Source organism: Cupressus sempervirens, chromosome 6 (genome assembly GCF_028749045.1).
Source record: "Cupressus sempervirens isolate cs-2001-9-10 chromosome 6, ASM2874904v1, whole genome shotgun sequence".
In the NCBI taxonomy this organism is placed as follows: Eukaryota; Viridiplantae; Streptophyta; class Pinopsida; order Cupressales; family Cupressaceae; genus Cupressus; species Cupressus sempervirens.
The window spans coordinates 517813137-517832433 of NC_143123.1; the positions used below are offsets into that span (position 1 = coordinate 517813137).

The 19297-nt window shown below is 37.2% G+C and overlaps 1 protein-coding gene across 2 annotated transcripts in view; it reads left to right on the forward strand.

Annotated features, from left to right (window-relative positions):
• The window catches only part of PGSIP6 (plant glycogenin-like starch initiation protein 6), a 91409-nt gene that overhangs the window by 35493 nt on the left and 36619 nt on the right, over window positions 1-19297 (forward strand). For both annotated transcript variants that reach the window (XR_016353067.1, XM_089788766.1), the window contains exons 2-4: window positions 11240-11366; window positions 11608-11793; window positions 17591-17754. Coding sequence is in view for 1 of the 2 variants with exons in the window: in XM_089788766.1 (XP_089644892.1) it covers window positions 11240-11366; window positions 11608-11793; window positions 17591-17754 (477 nt within the window). In the remaining variant the exon portion in view is untranslated. The remainder of the gene's footprint in view (window positions 1-11239; window positions 11367-11607; window positions 11794-17590; window positions 17755-19297) is intronic.

Genomic DNA, 19297 nt, shown 5'->3' on the forward strand with positions numbered 1-19297 from the left:
CAATTTGTCTTTGTGTAGGAATGTAGATTCTGTAGGCTCTAGAAGTTTCACTATACCCAACAAGAATTCCTTTCTTCCTAGAAGGTTCTAATTTAGATCTTTTCTCTTTAGGAATGTGAATGTGAATGTAAACTGGACAACCAAATATTCTCAGGTGACTTATATTCAATTTAAATCTAGTGAATGCTTCTTTAGGGGTTTTGTTTTCTAGAGGAGAATGTAGGCATTTATTTCGGATGTATACAACAAATTGGAAGCTTCTGCCCAAAGTTAAGTTTCTAGGTTTTGATCATGCATCATGGCTTTCGCTGCTTCAACAATAGTTTTGTTCTTTCATTCTGCAACTCCATTTTGTTGAGGATTGTATGGAACAGTAAACTTCCTCTTAATCCTAGTATGTTTACAAAATTTTTGAAATTTTTCTTTAGTATATTCCCTCCCTTTGTCAGTTCTTAGCATTTTATCCTCTTCCTTGATATGTTTTTTCCTAGAGCCTTAAATTCTTTTAACCTTGTAAGAATTTCTTTAGATTCTTGACATTTTAGAAAGTATATCCATGTCTTCCTAGAGTAGTCATCAACAAAGATAATAGAATACAAAAATTCTCCTATGGAGGGAACAAACATAGGTCCATATAAATCAGAATGAACAAGTTCTTGTGCAATTTTAGATTTACTTTTACTATTGTGAAAAGTGCTTTTGGTATTCTTCCCTAATGCACAACCTTTGCATGTCCCTTCATGTTTGGGTTTGAGTTTAGGTAGTCCTATTACCATCTTCTCTAAAGAGGGTAAGCCACAAAAATGAAAATGTCCTAGTCTCCTGTGCCAGATTTCACTTTCATTAAATGACTCATGGATTAATACTTGAGAGGGAGAAGTACATAGCTTGTAGAGGCATTAATGCCTTATTTTGATAGTATGAGCATTCTTGATATTTGAAATCATGGGCCAAGCTAGTACTTTCCCTTCCATGAAAGTAATTATGTAACCTTTGTCTTCAAGTGCTTATAGTCAAAATAAAGTAACTATTATGTTTAGTACTTGTTAAAGCTAGTCAGGCTGGGTAGTTAGGGGGTGAGGAAATGCATTGGTTGGTTTCCAACTAATCGACCCTTCTATAAATATTTGGAATACTGGTAATGTACTCATGTTGGTTTTTGGTATTAATAAAGAAATCATTTCCTTGCCTACTGGTATTATGGTGTGAATGGTATGTTTTAGGTTTTACTTCATATATATTAATTGGACCATTTTGTATACCTGTGAAATTGTGTGATGTTTCCAATCTATATTTTTGGCGTTGTTGCCCAAGTCTGGACCTGGAGGTCGACAAGATGGAGTAATAGGAAGGCCCTTTGTATGGCTCATCCAAGTAACAAATAGTGACGGGGAAGAGGAAATAACCAGGGATGATCAGTTGACATGTGATCTGGTTACGGCCTGGGAAGTTGCGGTCGATCAGTACGTACAAAGGGAAGCCGGAAGCCTGTGAGAGAACGATCCCTGAAGGTATGGTATGCGACGAACTTTCGGTACCACCAGCAATGTACGATCTCTTGGGAGAGATCCCTCAACTGTTAGCATGAAATTTGTGACAAGTGGAAGAGGAAAGAACTGAAACACAAAGGGAACAAAGGAGACAACTACAATTTGCGGAAAGTAGAACGAGGGAGCACGAAGAACGATGTGAAGATTCCAAAAAGGGAAACAAACATTAAAATGATTCATACCCTCGATTCCAAATATATATCCCAGGCGGGCGCATGGAGAAGAAACTGAGGAAGAAGTCGCCTTGAGGATACTACGTCTCCAGCAGTAGGAGGAGAGATGTTGTAATTGGAAAGGAGGATAAGGGGATTCCACAAGAATCCAGGAAGGGTTGATCGAGCATACAATTGAAGGTATAGCAAATTTGGTCATATCAAAGGAGACACCAACAAGGAAGTTGGGATACAAAAATCCAGAGACACTAGTAGGGAGAGATTTCCGACAGGAGCAAAGTCAAGAAGGGGATACTTTCAGTAGTTCATCCTCGAGAATGAACTTCCAGTCGGGAGGGAGTGTTCTATCGGGAAGAAGTGTTCCATTAGGAGGTGTTCCATCGGGAGGAACTTCGGGAGGAGTTCCATTAGGTGTTCCATCAAGCTGTGTTCCATTGGGAGGTGTTCACATAATGGCAATAGATAAACAAAAATTACCAAGGTTCACAAGGGACAACTCAGAGGACCTCGCTTGCCACTGTAAAACATGTATAACAATATGGCAAGTGAATGGACAAAATGACACGGCAGAATGGTTAAAAGCCTTTTCGGCCACATGGAAGGAAATAGGGAAACCTACACTTTGGCCCCCAACATTTCAACTAGTGGGAGCGGACCAACATGGAATCAAGAGTATAGGAACACTGATGGGACAAAAAGTCATAGTTGGTACGCAATAATTTTTTCTTGATTTTGTGGTTATCACCCTAGAGAAGAAAGGATATGATGCTCTACTAGGAAGGGGATGGTTGGTTGCAGCAAAAGCTACCAATAATTGGAAGCAAAACACTCTATCTATTGAGTTGAAAGCAAGAAAGTACATCACAGACCTCAAGAACTAGTTAGTAAGTGAGGACCTGGCATCAGGCTTAGAAGGAGAAGACTATGGAGGGATGGAACCAGATGAGGAAGGAGTACCTAGATTAGGGGAATGCTCAGAAGACAACGCAAGTTCCCTTAATGGATTAATTCACTGGGAGATGGGAAACGATGAAAATTTCCATGTGGAATGTAATATGCTAGAAGTACGAGAATTTGAGTTGGATGAACAATACTAGGAAGGGAACATAGAACATAACAAAGGGATGACAACTCTCAACAAGACACCTGCACACATTTTTGAAAAAATGGTGGAATACGAAGAAGCCAAGCTCCAGGCACTAAACCTCGGAGAAGATCAACCTAAGGAGATATGGATAGGAAATGATGGGGACCCAGTATTGAAAGTGGCAACCCTTAGAATCTTCTTGGAGTATAAGGACGTACAAAGACTTGAAGGGAGTACCTCCAGAATTGTGTGTCCATCGGATTCCATTAGTACCCGAAGCAAGACCAGTATGGAAAAGGCCTTATAGAATGAATAAAAACTATGCAAAAAGGGTCGGGGAAGAAATCACAAAGATGTTAGAAGTAGGGATAATATTCAAAGTACAAACGAGTGAATGGGTATCTCCTATAGTCATATCACTAAAAAAGGATGACGCTCAAATTTAGATATGTGTAGATTTCAGATGTTTGAACAGGGTAACAATAAAAGACCCATTTCCCATTCTGTTTATTGATAGCATTTTGGAGGAGGTAGGCGGTCATGAGATGTATTCCTTCATGGACGGATTTTTAGGATATAATCAGATTAGCATTGCGGAAAAAGATAAGCTAAAAACTACATTTGTGGTTGAAGACGAGGTATATGCCTATAATAGGATGCCCTTCGGTCTATGCAATGCACCAGCCACGTTCCAGAGGATTATGCTACATATCTTCGATGGAATGTCTATGGGGAATTTCAAAGCATTCTTAGATGACTAGTTGGTTTACAGTAGGCAAGACCAACACCTCAAAATCCTTGGAGAATGCATGGAGAAATGTCAAAGAGCAAGATTAGCTCTCAATCCAAAAAAATGTAGGTTCATGGTTGCACACGGGAGATTGCTTGGGCATATTGTGTGCAAAGAAGGATTGAAGATAGATCCTGATAAGATCAAGTTGATTTTGGAAATGAAAGTGCCCTCCAATGTAATAGGTATCAAGTCATTCTTAGGTCATGTAGGATACTATAGAAGATTTATAAAAGGATTTACCGAAGTATCAATGCCACTAGAAAGATTAAGTAGGAAAGCGAGCGGTTTGGGTGGAAGGAAGAGCAGGAAGAAGCCTTCCAAGAATTGAAGAAAAGATTAGTCGGGGCCCCTATTCTCATATATCCCGACTGGGACAAAGAATTCCGTGTCCATGTGGATGCCTCCAATTATGCAATAGGTGCCACTTTGGCACAAATAGGGAAGGAAGGGTTGGATCATCTTGTATATTTTGCAAGTAGGCTCCTATCTAAAATAGGGCATAACTACAGTACTACGGAGCAGGAAATATTAGGTATGGTTTATGTAGTGCAGAAATTCAGACATTACTTACTAGCTACACCCTTTACATTTTTTGTTGACCACCAAGCACTAATGTACCTAGTAAATAAACCGGTGATTCAAGGGAGAGTAAGTAGATGGCTAATTCTACTACAAGAATTTCCATTTAAAATTATAGTGAGGCTGAGCAAATCTCATGTGATTGCTGATCAGTTGTCAAGGATCAAGTCAGGGGAAGCTTCGGGTACTGGGGTGTGTGAAGATTTTCCAGATGCACACTTATTTCAGATTGCAATGTTACCTCAATGGTACGAAAAAATTGGACACTACTTATCAACAACCACCTTTTCAAAAGAAATGCCTATAGTAGAAAGGAGAAAAATTGCCTTAAAAAGTAGCACATTCTAGCTAATTGAAGGGTTATTGTAAAAAAAGGGCCCGAATGGAAAATTGAGGAGATGTGTAATGGAGGAAGAAATTCTAGGGGTTCTAAGCGAGGCCCATGAAGGACTGGCAGGAGGTCACATGGGACCAGATACTACGGCGAGGAAGGTACTGCTGGGAGGACTATGGTGGACTACATTGTTTGTAGATGCTAGGAAATGGTTATTGAGTTGTGACACTTGTCAAAGAGCAGGAAGACCACTCAAAAGAGACTTCATGCCATTATTTCCGTCCAAATGACAAGAATTATTTGAGCGGTGGGGACTAGATTTTGTAGGACCCTTACCGGTTAGCAAAAGTCATCAGTGTAAGTACATAGTGTTGGCAACATAATACTTAACGAAATGGGCCGAAGTACGGGCTCTTCCAGATAACATGGCTCTCAGCACGACCAGATTTTTGTATGAACAAATAGTCACTAGATTCGGGATTCCACTTCAGCTAACAAGTGACTGAGGAGTACATTTCGTCAATCATACCATCAAGAGGATGACAAGTGAGTATAAATTTTTTCATTCTTTCTCCAATCCTTATTATCCAAGAGCAAATGGCCAAGCAGAGGCCACGAACAAAGTAATAGTGGCAATCCTATATAAAATTGGTGGAGTAGAAGGGCAGAATTGTTAAGAACGAATCCCAACAGTAGTCTGGGCATACAGGACTACGTATAAGGCCATTACTGGACATACTCCCTTTTCCCTTATGTACGGACAAGAGGCTGTGGTACCCATGGAACATGTAGTACCAAGCTTATGGGTGGTAGTCGAAAATAGATTAGGGGATGAGGAGAGCCTTAAGGAAAGATTATGTACTTTATTCAAATTGGATGAAAATAGGACATTTGCTCAATGGAGTACAGAGGTGGCCTAGCAAAGGTGAAAATTTTGGCATGACAAGCATTATAAGAAAATGGATTTTAAACAAGGACAATTGGTATTAAGATACAATGGGAAAAATGAAATAAATCTAGGAAAATTTAAAGTCCGATGGCTAGGACCATTTAAAATATCAGAAATAAAGGAGAATGGAGCAATAAAGTTATCTACTTTGGATAACAAACCTATCAGAGACCTAGTAAATGGTTCTAAGTTAAAAGCATATGAGAAAAGGAATAAATTGGCAAGTAGCTATTTTATAAATACAGAAGAGGAAAAAGTATGAAAAGCAAAAAGTGGAAGTGACTAAGAAGGAAAAATTTAACCGAGTCCTTATAAAGAGACAAAATATTACAAGAATTAACAGAGAAGGACAGGAAGAAGTAGCTCAGCTAGTCGTATGGATATCTGTATGACACGAAGGAAGGGTGGAAGGAGCAGTCGAGGAGATATCCGGACATCTGTACGAGGGAGAAGAGTGGCCGTACAAGAGCAGTTCCAGACCACAGAGAACGACGTATGAAAAAACAATGTACAAAAGAATAAGGTGCGGGAAGAGATATTCTCATCCGTATGACAACCAACTACATCCGTACGACAACATTCTCATATGTATGGTAGCCAGCTACATCCATACGAGCATCCGTTTTGCAGGGATGCATGGGAAGCAATCCCGTACGACAAAAATACACATCCGTATGACAACAGTCTACAGGAGGTCACTGCATACGACAAAAACAAGCGTCCCTCAAAGTATGTGAGAAATCGTACAAAGGGCAGAAGAGGAAGGACATAAGGTAGTTGTACAAGTACTAGGGGATACATAGGCAAGAGGAGAGGCATTCGTATCGAATTCTGTACAGCCTGTAGTACTACATGTGGAAGTTAGTTACAAGTGCTTACTTCAGAAGGACGGTTGGTACAAGTGGCATATACAAACAGTTAAAGAGATTTGGGAATTGACTCATCAACACAAAATGGTGAAACTAAGCATTGGAAATCCAAGCAGAGGAAACATTATCGACTCTAAAAAGAAGAAATTTGGCGCATTGCAAGCAAAGGAGGTAAGAAAGATGACAAAAAGCAAAGGGAAAGTGGCATAGAAAAGCACAATCATGGCTGAGAATATTACATTTGAAAGTGTGATGGGAAGCGAGTGCAGGACTTGGTGGGAAAAACAGAGGCAGACCATCCTCTGAAGAAAGCGTTATGTGCAGTAGAGGTAGATAAAATCATTTTCATGCTGATTTTTGAATTAAAAGAGTTTGAACCTATACTACGGAGTTTAATCACAAGGTATCGGAAATCATATCATAAATCTGTAGTACATCATTTCCAGCAACAGGTGACAGTTTTTTATTCAGCAGAAGAAATAAATAGGGTTTTCGGAATTCCCAACAGAGGGCAAGAAGTGGAAAAAACTTCTATGACAATAGAAGATAAGAAGAAATGGTTGAAATTAATGTGACGGAAAGATCTTACAAGTCTGGAATGTGAAGGAATCTTGAAGAACAATAGGGGTCTGAAGAAAATTTTCATAGCAAATGATGAATGGCGTTGTGTTGTAGATTTGGTTAAAAGCAAGCTTACTACGGGCAACCGCACTTCCGATATTGCCCTTTGGATGTTACCTGCAGTGGATGGATTGTATAAAGGGCCGATATATAACCAGGCTAAATTTCTTTCTAATAGACTTCGAGAATTCGTGGAGTTGAAACATAAAGCCTTTTATATGCCTCATCATACGGTGGCCTTGTTTTTAGAAGCAGTACGCACTCAGGTGAGCAGCGAACACCGGGGGACACTGGTATCGGCTAGTAGAGTAGAACCTTACAAACCAGCTATGACCTACAGGCTCCATCTGGATACCATGGATGTAGGATCTCACAATGAAGGTGAACCCAAGAAAAAGAAACCAAAATAAATAGTAGTGATCGAAGAAGCAGAAGAGGAAGAGGATAACGAAAGTTCAGAAGAAGAAGGTAGCAATATGGATTCATCCTCCTCCTACTCATAGGAGCCAGAGATTCGCTTGAGTCATCTGCAAGGGACTCCACGGGTGGTGACGTTTTTACCACCTACAGAGGGGTCACTTCCAGCAGGAGTAGTAGAACCTCCTGAGCTTTACCAGAAATCCCCTAGTGATCCCGACAGAATTGTGGCAACAGATAATTCCAATCCAAATCAAGCAGGAGTCAAGGAAGGAACAAGTGGTAGGCAATAAATTCCGACATGGGGGGCATCCAAAATATCAGTTCCGAAAATGGTGCCACTTATCTTTTCGGAACATTCCTCCCATACTAAAGTCATAGATTTGAGGTGCCAAACAAAGTGTGCCCATTAAGTGAGGGTACAAACACCTCTTGGCCTAGAAATAGTCCATCCGGTTGCTCTTGTGGTACAGCCAGTAGGAGAGGAGAAAATCGGGGATGTGGTATAGCCAGTAGGAGGAGAGGAGAAACCCGGGAAAATTCACAACCAAGGTAGCATGACGACAGTGGCTAGTACGGATGTGGCTAAGATAGATACTGTCTTGGAGGAAGTGAACAGGTTACTCGAGGAAGAAGGCATGGTGTCTTCACTCTTAGAGACAACTGCCGAGGATCAGGTAGAGATACAAAGTGAGCACGAGGAACCACCAGATAGCCTCTTTTGCAGCCAAAACCGAATTGTTCCTCACTGAGCTTCATGCCATGGAGCATTCTACTAGGAAGATAGTGCATCAGGCTAGGGCTTAGAATCTGGAAACTATCATCACAGCAGTAGAGGTGTTGGCCGCCTTTATGCAGATTGATTGCCACACAAATTGGGGACTACTAGAACAGGGTGGCTATTCAGAGGAGGACATGGCTACTACATGGATGGGCAGCTCTATCATTTCCATGGGACATGAACAATAGCCTCTCATAAAGGTGTTGACAACTATGGAGGTTGCCTTTCGGGGAACCTTTTTGAAACTTCAAAAAGAAAAAAACCTAGCTAAAGCTTGGGGGCTAGAAAGAAAGAGTCTTCAACAGCAGTGGGCAATGGAGAAAGTTGCTATGCAGGAAGCTTGGGACAAAGAAAAAGCTGAATTGGAGAACAAGGTCCCCATTGCAGAAGCCAAAAAGATGGACACATTACGAGTATTGTAGGGGCTTCGGACGAAGCAGAAGATAGCTGAGCGAGACCTGCAACGGCTAAGGGGAACTCCGAGCACAAGGATGTCCTCCCATCCTCTTGAAGTCAAAGTTGTTTTTGTTGGTTTCATGTTCTATAGTCGTCTTCCGGACGACTTTTTTTTTTTTTGGGGGGGATAGATGTAGTCGAAATAAAGTAACTATTATGTTTAGTACTTGTTAAAGCTAGTCGGGCTGGGTAGTTAGGTGGTGAGGAAATGCGTTGGTTGGTTTCCAACTAACTGACCCTTTTGTAAATGTCTGGAATAATGTACTCATGTTGGTTTTTGGTATTAATAAAGAAATCATTTCCTCGCCCACTAGTATTATGGTATGAATGGTATGTTTTAGGTTTTACTTCATACATATTAATTGGACCATTTTGTGTACCTATGAAATTGAAATTGTGTGATATTTCCAATCTACACTGCTGAAATAGAAACTAAATTTCTTTTGATCCTGTGTACAAATAGTACACTTCTGAGTTTGAGTGAGATGCTTCATTTGAGGTTGATAGTGCAGGTCCCAATTCCCTTTACTAAATAATTTGTATCATCTCCAATAGTCACTTCTTCTATGGAACCTAGATGTTCTTTGGAGCTTTTATGTGCTGGGAATGTCTATCACCCAAGTGTTTAGTCTATTTGAAACTTTACTAGATAGAGCGGAGTAAAATACAAGTTGCTCTGAATCCATATCCATGCTTGTTCTACTAATTTCAAGAAAAGAGGCTTGGGGTTTGGGTCTATTAGGACACTTCACTACAAGATGATGATATTCGTCACATCTATAGCAGTGCACTTTAGATAGGTCCCTCCCTTTCTTGAATGATTGTTTCCCACTTGTATCCTTGCCCTTTTTCCTTTTGAGATTAACCTCCTTCCCTCTTTTGTGTGATTGAGTCGTGAGAATCAGAATGTCTTCTTTTCTGGAATTCATGCCAATCCTTCTAGTTATTAATCTAGACTCTTCTTGAATGTAGACTTTCAATCGATCGAATTTGGGGAGTTTGGAGCGAGCACTTACCCCTTGAATAAATGTCTCCCATGAGACAGGAAGTCCATTTAGGGCTGTTGTTGTTAATTCCTTACTAAGGTATGAGCAATCGTGGAGAGTTGATTTCTCAATTTTGTTATCCTCATAAAGTATGAGGTGACAGTCTCTCCTCGATTCCTTTTTATATGGTGAACTTGATTTTTAAGAGCAAGAAGCCTACTAGTGTTATTGATCTCAAACATGTCTTCTAGGGCTTTGAACATAGCATATGCTGAGTCTAATTTTATGATAATAGGTAGCATGCAATCATTCACTCGGTCTACCAATAATTTAATTGCTATGGTGTTGCTCTTTTCCCATTGAATCTTTTCATCTTTCTCCCTAGGTTCAGGAACTGAATTATCCACTATCGTATTTTACTCAGGCTCTTTTAATGTGAGCATCATTCATAATTTCTAAGCTTCAAAATTTGAAGCACCTTTTAACTCTGTCTTCGAGTCTACTTCCACTGACCATCTTGTCAAATACAATGTTTTTCCAAGTGAGATATTTATGGTGGTTAGATTTAATGTTTAGAAATCTGATCTGATCTTTTTCTCACACCTGCTCTGATACCATGTTAAATTGGATCAGATTTATTTGTGATGAATCTTAATTTATCTTTGAGAAATCTCTGCTAATGATTAAAATAATTCTCTTGGAATTATTGTGTTTCCTTTTTTTTATGTCTGATTTAACAAGATAGGTAGGAACTGTACCCTGCAACCGAATAATATATTTGAAATTATTTATTTTCTCGAAGACTTTTAATCACTTCGAAGACTGTTATTTATGTGTTCACCGTGAATCATCCATCCCAGTCAGCGAAGAGATATATGCGCTGCTGATGAGGATGTGGGGACATGTCCACGGAGGAACATGCCTCCACATTACGTGTAGACATGTCCTTCCGTAGACATGGCTCCACGTACTCATTTATTAATCGACTCTGTCAATACATTATAACTGATACATTATTATGCTCAATAGAGGTAGATAATAATTTGGTCAACATTAATATGATTTATAATATTTGAACAATATTAATATAATTTATGATATATGTGGAAATATATATATATATATATATAAAATTTCTTCTATCATAAATTTCATATTAATTACTTCAGAATAAATATTTATATTTAAATGGTCCCAATTTAAATATATTTATATATAATAAAGAACCTTTCTCTATTATATCTAAATGTATACACATATATACAGATGATACATAGTAATCAGTCATATATATTTTATCCGACTGAGTCTACAAATCATCAACAGCCACTAATGCACATTCCTAGAGGCTAGAAGTCATTGAATAATACTGCACTGAAAACATATCAGCAAGACGGGAAGTAACCATTTGGAAATTTCCTATATTAAAGTTATCTAGCATTCATATCTTAAGTTGGTTTGAATTTCTAGACACATTCCAGAAATTACCTTTAAAATTAAAAATGTATGGCTATGCTCATGCTGCTCTTTCCTCTCCACCGGAGTTTTTTAAAGTTTGTGTCTGTCTATTTTAGTCTTTTGCATGTCTCTTTATCTAATGTATAGACATTATTTTTACCAGCTATTGAAATGTGTTTGTAACAGGCTGATGGGTGGATTGTTGAGCATATTCAATTATTGGCCAATCCGAACCATAAAAGCCAAAGGCCAAAGAGATTTTGGGGAGTTTACACCAAACTGAAAATATTTAACATGACCAACTATAAGAAAGGTTTTAGCAGAGACTATCTCATTTGCTTACGAAGCTTTTGGTAGAAATTTCAAGATTAGCAATGTTTCTCTTTTTGTTTATGTAGTAAAGTTATAGAAAGAGAGTTTCAATATTTTGTTCATATCAGTTAACTTTTGGTTTGCTCAGTTTGTTGACGACTTAACAATATTCAACAGTTCTCTACCTTGTCAGTTGACTTTTGGTTTGTTCAGTTTGTTGACGACTTAACAATATTCTACAGTTGTCTACCTTGATGCGGACACCATTGTCCTTAGAAGCATTGAAGATCTTTTTAAATGCCAAAAGTTCTGTGCAAACTTGAAACACTCAGAAAGGTTGAACTCTGGAGTCATGGTAGTGGAGCCTTCTGAATCAGTTTTCAATGATATGATGACAAAAGTGAACACATTACCTTCTTACACTGGAGGTATGACTTACCACATTCTCTTATGCTTGTGAAATTTGAGAAAATGATGTGTTCAAATTCTATCTTTGTTCTTGTTTGTAATAACTGTTTAACATATAAATAAATGCTTCAAATTTCTGACTTTTTGTGTTCCATCGTGGGATAAAAGCATCCATAGTTAAAGAATGCACCCCCAAAATCTCATGTTGTAAAGCTGTTTAGTGGAGTTGTGTTTTACAAGGAATGAAAAGTTAAGTTATTTAGTTTTATTTGGGATTCAGTCATTTCAGAGGCATGATGGTTATAATTGTAGAATTATTTTAAATAGCCAAGTTAGAGCATGTTTGCAATTTTTAAAAAATAATCTAGGTTTTATACCCTACCAAGCAGATTCTGCATTCAGAAAATTTAATACTAGTTGCAGAGAGGATACAGTCAAAAAACACCACATTTGTGTGCCCTAATCTACAAGTACATACTGTTGTAAATATGAACAGAAAATACTCACAAATCTAAACCCTCAATCTTGCATCAATCATCTGTTCAAACTGAATAGAAATAGACTGCGTTGGAATGAAATTTTATACCCAATCTGCATCATGATTAAAATTGGTCTATGTTTTTGTTAAATAGACAAGTGTACTATGAGTCTTAAGTAGGAGAAACTAGGCTAGGTGTCCAGTGAAGCTTCAAGTTAAGCTTGCAAGTCACTAGAGTAATCCTTTAGCTTGACCGAGCTATCAACAATCTAATCAATCAATTAACGTTTTACAACTAAAAGCTCCTTATCAAAGCAGTTGAGATTAAGTCACATCCACAAATTGCTTGCCTCAAATAATTAACTTGATTGATTTTCTTATAAATAACATTCTTCTGTGTTGATCTCTATGCTGTACATGGGTCTATGCTGTCATTGATCTGGCATTCCTGTGAGAAAACTAACAGTCCTCCTTTGCAAGGGAAGTGTTCTCCACCAATCCAAGCTTCTCTCCTAATATCTCAAATTTTCCTTTAGCGAAGCACTTTGTTAAGATACACATAATCTATGAACTTGAGGTATCATACTTGAATACCATTGTTCACTTCTTAATCTTGCACTAAGGAAATGCTACTAAATGTCTTTATGTTCAGAAGTTTAAAACTATCACTAAACATTAGGTTCTTAGAGAGATGCAATGACTCTAATTGTCACAATACACAATCACCAATTCCAACATCTTGATTGATTACTTCTATCAACTTTTAAAGCTAGATACCCTCACAACTAGTAGATGAAGCTGCTATGTACTATGCCTCTATTGAACTCAATGACACTCTTGCTTGCTTTGTAGTGAATGAATCTATCATACTTGAATCTCTAGTCAAAAAAAAAAATTGAAGTCCTCTTTTTACCACTTGTTGACTTGTCCAAGTTTAAAGCAACAAAGCTAGATAACTTCAATTGACATACCTCAATTTATAATGAATTATGCTCTTGAAGTGTCAAAACACATGCTTTGTAGTAGTCTAATGAATTTGCCTTAGTTGAACATTATACTTTCTCAATGTACTAATTGCAAAGCAAATATTAGGTCAACTATTTGCGAAATACATGAGAATTAGAGAAATAATTATATTGTCCATGGATTACTAAAAGTAGGTCAATGGAACTTAAGATTACAATAGTATAAAATAGGAAGTTCTAGGAAAACTTAGGAAGGCTCAGCAAAGTGGAAGAAGAAAGTAAATAAATATAAGACTGCCGACATGTGGTCAAGAAACTATTATATATAGCCATGAGGAAACAAGAACCCAAATAGCAAACACTGCAGAAAATTGGAGATCATCAAGTATAATTGTTTGGACCTACATTGGTGAAGTCTCTAATATCATCATAGATTATTGTGTAATGTCCCCCTTTTTTAGAAGGTTCCTTCAATTGGCTAGGTCAATTCACCATTGCGACCCTTGTGAGTTGGCAGTAGGATTTGAAGGTCTCAGTTATGTGGTTATAGGCTTTCCAATAACCTATGGTGTGTTTTGGCTCCATTTGAGGGACTTACTATTTATAGTAAGTCAAACTGTTCATTTCGATGAGCTCAGTTGAGTTAGAGGAGTTGGGTGATGCTCTCGGTTTTTATTTCAGGCTTTTGGTTTGGGCTCCAAGAATCTTGGAGGGAGCGTCTATTTATAGTAAGTCACTTCGTCAGGTACATTCATTGTCTTTTATCATCAGGATCACTTTGGTGTTGTCAGATTTTGATTTTGATGCTTGTTCAGTTGTTTTCACAAGATGAGTGAATTATTATTATTATTATTCATCTAAATACACTGAGGTTGCTATTTTTGTTGGTGTTGTTTGTTGGTTACCTTAGTATCATAGCTCGTTGGAACCGAGATGAAAAGTTTTAAATCGTGGGAACAAGAAACAGTGGCCTTGCATGTCAGAATTTTAAGTTATGGTGGAAAAGGTCATTTTCGGGAGCCAATATCAATGGCACTTTAATATATTCTAATGTTGTGTAGAGTAAGCTTCTTAGGTGGAGTTCTTTTGGGAAACTGGTGCCATTTGGAGATTATAAATATGAAGGCATTTGATGAGAAAAAATCCAATTATTTGATTATCTTATTTTGCTCTTGTCTTTGTGACATTTTTGAGTCTAAAGTTTGTGCCTTGCTGAAGTATAAGGGTTTGGGATCTACAACTGAAGTATTGTAGATTTAATTCTGAGAATGCACAGCTGAGGTATTGTGGACTTTTGAGTTTTATTATTGTCTCTTCTTTCTGTATTAATTGTGGCTAAGGAGCATTTATACAATTGAATATTTTAATTTCTTTGTTGCTGGACGAGGGTTTAGACTATAGATTGGAGTTTGTTTTGGGCAGCATTTGTAAGTGTAGACTGTGAACGCCAGATTGAAATTGGACCAGACGACTTTCAGTTTGACTTTGCAATTACATTCTATGGCAAAGACCAGGTTCTTAATTTGTAAAATTTAGTTTACATTACATAGTTGGAAAGTAAACAGGCTGGCTTCAAATTCTGATTTATAATCAGCGAACAATTAAATTCCCTTTTCATTATATTGCTATATGGTTTGTTGATGAATGAATTCAGAGGCTGGTGTGAATCATTTCAGAATTGTTTAATGGCATTTGATATTTATTTATGCAAAACTTTTAACGCCAAAATTAAGTGAATTTGTGATCAGTTTGCTGTACATCCTGATATTGTGTTTGAAAATTTAAGACATCATAGATTCAGTGGTAATTGGGCTGCTTGCCAAGTGTTTGACAAAATGTCAACTCATCGAAACGTGAAAGAAATTGATGCTTGATTTAGCTATAACGAGACAGGGTTATTACATATAGAATGATAAAAAAATTTGATAATGCTCATTTGGAAGAGTTAAGGTTTGGAAAGTTCAAGCAAGATACCCCTCTTAGGATCACATCTAACATCCAAGGCCAAAGTAACCCATGTATTAGTGAGAAACTTCATAATATGTACTTGTTCCTATGACTGGGGACCTTGTATCTATGCTGGTTAGCTTTTGAAACATTTGTTTTTTTTTATACTAATTTTATATTTATGTTCCATGACAATGATGATAAGCTGTAGTTTTTTTCTAAATGGAACTTAGGTGGTCACGTTGCAAAGCGAATTTAAAAACCTAATTTAATAAAAATAAAAATGTATATTTATCAAAAAAAACATGACTTGTGAATTTCCCCATTGCATTTGTGAAAAGAGCCTGACTCAACTCTGTTATGGTTGTAGACTCGATTTTTCTTTATCTCAAAAGTTTTTCCAATTTCTATGATGCTGGATTTCGATATTTAATTTTGCTTTTTGGAAAATATTAAAATTGAGTAAAATTCATAAAAATCACACAAGATTTATATAATTGTTTGCACAAAATAGTAATTACATTTTTTAAAGGAACTTGGTAATTGGAAAATAACGGCAGGAGCTTGTTGAGAGAATCACATCCAAGGCCACTGGCATATGGAATTTATGAACTGTGCCCCAGGCAGACATCAGTCCCCAGTATTCTGTCTTCACGTGAGCCAAGCGCCCCCCAAGGGTGACGTGATGTTCTTTCCTTGCAGATTTGGCCTCTTCACAATGAGTGAACACCTGAATTCAACCTCCCAAACCAATTCGCAATCACTAGAACTCTCATGCAGCCAGGGGCAGGATGCCGATTCAATTCACTAGCCGTCCACCTCTGTGCTAACAGTAAGTACGGCCTAGAAACTATTTAAGAAGCAACAAATATTGCTGAATGCCGCCCCCAAATAGAAATGCCGCCCACAAATGGATCTCGATCCTTACCACGTCTTCAATTTGCAGATACCTAACTGTCAATGATATGTCTTCTCCTTAGAACTCAGTGTAGGATTCAATAACAATCTCCCAAACACAGTAGACCACAGTAGGAGACTTTGTCGAATTGCTATACAACAGCAGCAATTCACAAGAACAATCTTTAGACCAATTCTTCAAAAACCTAGTTGAAAAGCCTTGCCAAATTATTAAGAGATTAAATATATATTCAAGATGATCTCTCCTCAACAAAAGACAAATTTATAATACTAATTGAGCCATCCAGCTTCATACTCACACTTTCCGCTTAAAAGACAAATTTATAATATAAAGTTATGACACTTTATAATCTAAAGTACTATACTTATTAAAAGTGAGAATTAAATAATCATTACGCCAAACAGCTCACCGATAAAAGACTTTAATATCGAAATCCTAGAGAGAGATCAAATATCTAGAACCAGAGGGCCATCCTGCCTGAACTGCTCAATCCAAAAATAACAATTGACCACGAGTGACTTACTAAAAATAGTAAGTCCAAAAATAGCAATCTTATGACAAAGACCCCCAAAACCAGACGTCAGCTCACGAGGGTCGTGATAATGAGCTGACAAACCCTCACTCCGGAGACTTGCTAAATCGGGGACACTACAATTTGCCCAGTAGTAACCTTGGGACTTGTTCTTTTTGGGAGGCCCCAAAATAAAGGAAATTAAGAAACCTAAAAAATAAAAATAAAAACTATAAAAACGGTGAAAAATCCTATACTCATAGTTTCTTTTCTTGTAAGCCCAAAGTGTACCAGGCACAGTCCATTTGAACACAGATTGACATATTATTTCCGATTTCACTCTTAATTTTTTCTCTAATACTGGGTTATTGTATTATGATATGTAAATATTGATACATTAACTTCTAATTTTAACCAAAAATCAGTGATTATTTAAAAAAAAAAATTTAATCTTATAGTAATTTTCATTGTACACATGTTCTCTTGGCCATACCCTTATGCCTAAGATTTTGGGGAAGGTTCGAGGCTTTCTATTTTGGAAATCTGCATTCCTTCACCCCAATAAAGGGAACATGAGAGAACATTATTTTAAATAATTTTTTTGAACGTGATGGCTGCAAGCTGTACTTAACGATTCAGCTAAGCCAGAAGTGCAAGTTTGTGGGATCTCTGATTTGGTCTCTCCAGAAATCTGATAGCCTTCATTGCCTTGTAAATTTAAGATTATAGGTTATAAATGAAACTTGAGCATTTGCATTTGGTTTAGGCGATGTTTTGGGGGAGGGAGGTGATCTCTGGGGATTGTTGTGTCCCTGTTCCTTGCTATCTCAGGCATCTTGGATGCCCATTCAATGCCCAGGAAACATTCCTATGGAACACTGTTATTAGTACTTAAAATTGTATGTTTCATTGGATCAATTAACTTTGTAACCTTCGACTAGTTTTATGTGCATGTGTGTTTTAATTCTAATCCTTTACTTGTCATGGCATTTTGCAGGAGATCAAGGCTTTCTTAATTCCTACTATGCTGATTTTCCCAATGCTCATCTTTTTGAACCAAATTTATCAGAAGAACAACGGAAATCTAGACCTGAGCCTTCCATGGAACGCCTTTCAACTCTTTATAATGCAGATGTTGGTTTATACATGCTGGCCAACAAGGTATTTTGATTGTTCTGGGAAGCGTTTGTGGTGCTGTTCTCAGCATAAAGTTGTTGCTTATGCATATGTATGTTGTCTTTGGGATTCAAAGAATGGGAACTTGCAACCAAAAATTAACCAAAGTTTCCAGGCATTGTGAAGTTTTTGAAAATTTTAAGTGAAAGGTTATTTATGCAGCTCGTTTAAGTGATTAAAATGTTACTTTTCATATGAGTTTAAAATTTCTGGTTGTTTACAGACATGATGTGCTGGTGTTGTATATTGTGAAGTCATACATAATGACTGAAACAGTGAATCATCATTATGGTGTAAATTTATTCAATAACTTTTCTGGTTTCCAAGAATGTGAATATGCTGCATGGGTGAATGTCTGGCTTGTATTTTTGACATTCATTTAACTAAGCATTAAATCTAAAGATCAATTATTTTTGCCCATCATGTATTTAGTTTAGCTTTTTAGGGCTTTATAACAATCTATGTTGGATGAGTTCTCAAATCTCAGCAAGGTCATTGTGCATAATCATTGACCATTCTTAGTCAACCTGCTCATTTAAATGTATAGACCATAGTTCAGAATCTCACTCTTTGCCAACTTATCGGTGAGGCAAAATATAAAATTCTCGGCAAATATTGGAGATAAATCGGCAACTTCTCGGGAAAATATCGAGAATTTTAAAAATGACTTAAATTTAATTACAAATACATTTTTTTGCAAAATTCAATAAGGATATGCATCTTGATCTAATGAGTCAGTAAATGAGTAAACAAACCAAACAAGCTGATCTAGATATATATAAATGCAATATGTAACAAAATTGCATCCTCATGTGGAATGTTGATAGTTGCCAACCATATTTAGAGACTTTGAAATCTAAAACAAACTAGAAATAGAACATTGTCTTTGTAAATAGATAAGCAAATACAAATGTCAGGTAATATTTGAAACTAATCTATATCTTTCTCTTTCCCTTCCCATGAAAAAGAAAAAGAAGTTAGAAAACTTACTTGTGAATCTGGATTTGTTTGAAAAATCTCTTTGAATCCACTTGAAATCCACTTGTGATCGATCTACAAGGCTGCCAAAAACTATTTCTCTCCGACAAAACCCTTCTCCTCTCCACCAAACACTCAAATGCTAAATGAACAATAAATGGGCAAGTTGTTGGGTGTCCCAATTTTACTGGTGCCGCCCAAGAGAAGTAGTTAGGTTATTGCGAGAAGTTCGCAGTTTATCATAGAGAAGTGGCCAGCTTATCGGCAATAATTTAAGGTCTTTCCAGTTTGAATTTCTCGCCAAAAAACCTTAAGTTTTCTCATTTTGCAAAAGCTGTCACGAGAAGAAGAGATATTTGCCACTACTTAGAGAGATTCTAATCTATGGTATAGACATTGATAGACCAAATTATTATAGATAATGGAATTTTTTACATATTATATGACATTGCTATACTTGATTTCTCTTGGAATGTGATATCCCAAACTAGAGGTCCAAGGTCTGATTAGATAGCCCAATTAGAGTTTAAGTTTCCCTCACCAAGAATGA